The sequence below is a fragment of the Aedes aegypti genome, chromosome 2 (assembly GCF_002204515.2).
Source record: "Aedes aegypti strain LVP_AGWG chromosome 2, AaegL5.0 Primary Assembly, whole genome shotgun sequence".
Classification (NCBI taxonomy): Eukaryota; Metazoa; Arthropoda; class Insecta; order Diptera; family Culicidae; genus Aedes; species Aedes aegypti.
The window spans coordinates 337,829,724-337,835,178 of NC_035108.1; the positions used below are offsets into that span (position 1 = coordinate 337,829,724).

The following is a 5,455-nucleotide window of genomic DNA, read 5'->3' on the forward strand; positions in this document are numbered from 1 at the left end:
GCGTATGTTCCACACACAATTTGTTTAGTAAATAAATAGTGCAACGAGTGCAACATCAGCTGATTGAAGCGTTTGCCGATGATTGAAGATTTCGACGGTGACCTTGATGACTTCGTCGCGTCGATGATGATCATCAAGAGTAGAAATGTCAAAATAGCGGTAATCGCATTGCGATGTAAACAAGGACCACGCGAAACGACCAACGTGAATAATAACAGCTTAGAATTTATAACGAATAACTTAATTAATCAAGAACAGTTTAAAGTTATAAAACAAAATAACAGCACTAGGATGATCGCTCTGGTAGACGCTCCTGTTTTGCCCGGGTTCCGCGTGGAGGAAGCCATAGAGATGGCCAAATCAAACAAGAAGGTAGTTCTCGGACCGGGACTCCGCCAGGACAGGGACGATGCTGTGCTGGTGTGCAAAAGTGGTGTCCTGCGAAAGAAAACCCCCAACACATTCTGGGTCGATTGTTATCAGAAGCGATATGTCCCGAATCGGAGCGAGATAGTGGTGGGTATTGTAACGCAGAAGGCCGGAGATATCTTCCGGGTGGATATCGGCGGTAGTGAACCGGCTTCGCTGTCCTATCTAGCGTTCGAAGGCGCCACCAAGAAGAACCGTCCGGACGTGAACGTGGGGGATGCCATTTGTGCCCGATTGCTCATAGCCAACAGGGACCTGGAACCGGAACTGATTTGTGTGGATTCGCACGGGAAGAAGGGAAAGTTAGGAGTGCTGCAGGATGGCTTCGTGTTTAACTGTAGCATCAATCTGGTGAGGAAGATTCTGAATCCGAAATGTGTCTTTCTGGATCTGTTGGCAAAGGAAATGGCCTTCGAGATGGCCGCCGGAATGAACGGACGGATATGGATCAAGGGGAAAACGGTGAAGGAAACTATTGCCGTTGGGAACGCTATCTTGGCCGTCGAGTTCAAATCAAACGATGAGTTGAAAGAGCTGTGTGACGATATTGGCAGCTATGTCGCTGGATTTTCGTAGATAAAGTGGAGTATCAACCTAAATGGCGTGAATCTTGGTTTATTATATTTCGAAAGAAATTTTCTTTGTTCTTTTTCGTCATCCAAATTGAAAGATCGATTGCCTTGAGTGTTAAACCTATTAGATCAGGCCTGTCTAACCTATTTAAGACAAAAAGAAGAATTGCCTACTCAAGAAGTTGTAATAATCTTGCCCATGATTTTGTCAGATTTGTGCTTAGAATTACGTCAACATTTTGTCATAATTCTTTAGAAACTTCTGCTCTGGATTATTTGAGTATAGTGTTGCAAATTCTGCACAGATTTTTCAAGAATCCTAAAAGATAATTTACACCGTCTTCAGTCAAAGGTTTCACAGACTAACAATCACTAACATTGATCCGGATTACATGAGAATTTGTCGTCGAATTTTGTGAACATTTTCAATGTTCCGTAAAATTCTCGTTAAGGATCATTTCTAAGAGAAAAAAGAATCGTCATTGTTTTTCAGATTTTCAAAACCAGTTTTTCAGCTCAAAATTGAAGCAATGTTCATGAAAATCTATCATTACACTATACTTGCTATGAAATGTTTTTGATCATTTGATTTTTCAAATTTTAAGAAAAAAAAAACTACTCTTTTATTAAGGTGAAACATTTTGGAATCCAAAGATAGCCGACTTGTGCCTCTACTACGTTTTCAAAGGCACTGAACTGGAGAAATAGTTGGCCAAAGTTTCTTATCTTCTTATTTCAAGCTTTCTGCTAGTGCACAAATCCAAAATAAGAAGTAAGTAAAAATAAGTGTATACACTGTTATAGGATGCTTTGTTCGAAAAATTTGTGCCTTTGAAGTTTTAGTACAATCATAGAATATGATTCCAAACTGTTTCATTTTAATGATGATTGCTGATAATTTAATGATGAATTCTTTGGACCTAGAAAGCTTGTTACTTGTGTTTATTCTGCGCGGCGTGTGAAGTGAGACGAGTCGAATGAGGTGACAATTGTCGACTCGCTCCCAGAGCTCCAGAGTTTTATAGAAATTCCGCTCAGAGTTCTGTCAGGAATTCACGTAGGAGTATGTGCAGAACCTGTTCATGATTTTGTAAGCCTTACGTCCTGTATTCGATAGTAACCCATGATAGTAATATGTGGGACCCTGTGGGAGATTCTGAGAAAACGCTGTCCACCTTCAGCAAAATTGTTGATTTACCGTTGGTGGTACAGTCCTAGGCTACTCTATGAGAGTTGCCTCCTTACCGTCTGTTACCAAAGTCAAAGATTTGGGACTGGTCACATCCTTGCAAATTCTGGGGAATGAAAAGTAGTGAAAAAAGATGCAGAGTAATTTACGATCTTCCATAGCTGTATCTGTCTACAGAATTCTATTACGATCTCTGAAGTTCACTAACCCCTTTATCTAATTCTTTATCTTGCCAAGCACTTTCCAAGAGTCCGATAACGAACTTCTCAAAGAAGTTTTGACAAACTCGAACAAAAATCGGTAGTTCTCAAACTTCCAACAAAAACTCTCCAGCGATTTGCATGCATCTTTTCCAGCGATTCGGACGATTCCTGCTGAGTGGGCCGAAACAACTCCTGATTCACGCTTCCCATTCGCATTTAGATGGTGCTCAGGGCCAGCTGCATCGTTTTGAAGATGTGTCTCCACAGTTTTCTCACGTCATCCGGGACGATCCAGCACCGGTTCGCAGTACTTCTGGAAACATTCGAACAACATCAGCTGCAGTTCCTTGTGATCGCGACACACTTTGAAGAACACATTCAGACACATGTTCAGATAGTTGTCGTAGAACGCTGTGGGCAACTCCATCAACACATTGATTCGTTTGTCGTTTGTTGGAGAAATTTCTAATCATATTTATTTGATGGTGATGGAAGAGTTCTTAATAGATTCCCTGGAATTATCGCTGGAAGAATTTTGGAGCAATTCCTGAGATAAAAGTTTGATGAATTCATGAAGTAATTGATATGGAAATTGCTGGATAAATAACATTAAAAAAACAAGCTTGGAACTCCTTGAGGAATTATTGCAGGGGTTCATGGAAACACCCTTAACGATTTGTTTTCAAAAACTCTGGGTAAACCCTTGGGAATTGTCTTGGAAGAACTCCTTTAAGAATCTTTGAAAGATCTACTAGAGTAACTAAACTTTTGAAAAAAAATCGGTATAAAACTGGAATGATCTCTTTTTAGAGTCTTGGTCTCTATTTTGGTGCAAATTTCTAAAAAGTCTTAATTTTCAACAGAAGGTCTCTAAAGTAGAAGAAATAACCTAAAAAGCATTGTTTTCTGATTTTCAAGCAAACAATTCTAAAAATGGTATAATCTTTCGGCATGGCAAGTTATTGATTTGGTTCGGATCTTTTGATTAAAATAAAGCGGCTGAATCGTTCGTTAGCTATTCCATCAACAAGAGTTTTCACGCTGGGCTGATGGAGGCTGATTAGCAACCAAAGATGGTTATGGTATGCGATATCACATTATCACACCTTCAGATATTCTCCGAAAAATGGATCGTTAAAATAATCATACCGGCCGCTATGAAATGCATAGATAGCGCCACCGTAGAATTATGTGTTTGACAGAACAGCAATGCTGTCACAATGTTCATATTGACGAATAAAAGCTGGGTTATTCTTCTTCTTTCTGGCATTACGTCCTCACTGGGACAGAGCCTGCTTCTCAGCTTAGTGTTCTTATGAGCACTTCCACAGTTATTAACTGAGAGCTTACTGTGCCAATGACCATTTTGCATGCGTATATCGTGTGACAGGTACGAAGATCAGGTATCAGTTTGTCGCTCTAACGGCACGTTCCCCTCCAAATGGGAGATTTGTGCCATCGCATTTCATAGCCTGTATCATCATTTACCTGAGGGGAAAGGATGAACGAGGAAAGGAAAATTAGCATAAGAAAAGGAAGAAAAGGAGAGGTTTGAGGGAAAGAGGGTTCATTACACGCGAAAGCGAAGAAGAGCATGAGCTCTTTATCATAAGTTGAAGATATTACAGTTGTAAATTTTTTGAACGTTCAATTAAATTAAATCCGAATTAATCAGTAAGAGTTACTTAAAAGTTAATTTTACATAAAATTGAAAATCACCATTTATTATAGAATCGAACACTTAAAAAGTTTTATTCAGAATTTAAAATTTGTTTCTAATAAATAGTGCCAAAATGCGGAAACATCAGCGTTATCATGAAAGATTTACATATTGTACTGCATATAGCGTAAACAAGTAGAATATATATTCAAACACTGAGCTATAATTTGACGAAATTCACCTTATTCAAATTTAAGCACTTACTTAATAAAAAAAAAAAAAAACAATTCACAAGTTTGAATTGATGTTATTAGGAGAAAATTCATTATGTGGTGTCATTTTTTGCTGTGTTTGATAAAAACACTTGAGAAAAGGCATAAAATACTTTACATCGTTGTGATTCTATAGCCGAAACAGAGCCTTCGTTGATTTCCATAATTATCGAATCAATACTCTCCAATAGTTTGTGCAGAGATTTGGGTTTAGCCTAGCAATATTACGCAGAACCGACGACTTGGCATCCTTGCCAAGACGCGGTATCGTGGGGACTGAGAAGACAACTCGTCGAAGAGGAGAGATCTTAGTGTACGGCAGCACTTCCAGATCAGGGGTGATCCGTTTTTCCACAATCCGTTTCAAAGCTGACCTTAGCCATAGCATCGATTCTTCATCCCTGGCATAAAACCATCCAAACCGGATCTTGAAACCGGATCCATAAAATCCAGGACAAGGAACAAACAAAGCGCTAAACAAACTGCCTCAAAGAATTGTTGGTCAACCTCGGCATTTTTTTCTTTTAAACGCTAACTTCAAATCTGTATTCTCCACTAGTGATCCTTTATAGGATTACTATTCTCCACATGCGACTTTTTCGCCTCGCTAGAGGCTGGAGAGTTAGCGGCCCTTTTAGCAGTATCCTTGCTTGCTGAAGATGCATTTGCTGGTGACATCAGTAGGCGATATTCCGTTTCAAAATCGATGTCGGACATACTATTCACAGTTGTAGTTAATAACAAATTTTATTAAATGAACTTAATACTCTATGCCCTGGGAAGTCGAGAAAATTTCCAACCCAAAAAGATCCTCGATCGGTGGGATTTGAACCCACGACCCGCAGCTTGGTCTTGCTGAATAGCTGCGCGTTTACCGCTACGGCTATCTGACATATATTCGTCAATACGGTGGCGTCGCTGTTTTGATGCGGTGAGTGCCAAATGATTGACCTTCAATAATCCATTCTCAAAGAATATATCTAGAGCTTCTATTCTTTCCGTAATGTTCTGCTGCGTGGGTGGGGCAAATGAAAATACTGCCATTTTGAATAGTAAATTAAAAAACTAACAGTTCAATGCAAATTTTATAACAACTTTCACATTTGTTAAAGAGTCCCGATGAACAATAA

General features: G+C 39.3%; 1 protein-coding gene across 1 annotated transcript; it reads left to right on the forward strand.

The window, feature by feature from the left end:
* Window positions 1-55: 55 nt before the first annotated feature.
* LOC5577209 (exosome complex component RRP40) lies at window positions 56-1,028 on the forward strand. The gene has a single exon (XM_001663253.2). It carries the CDS (start codon window positions 79-81, stop codon window positions 1,003-1,005), a length of 927 nt encoding a protein of 308 aa, XP_001663303.2. The 5' UTR covers window positions 56-78; the 3' UTR covers window positions 1,006-1,028.
* Window positions 1,029-5,455: the final 4,427 nt, after the last annotated feature.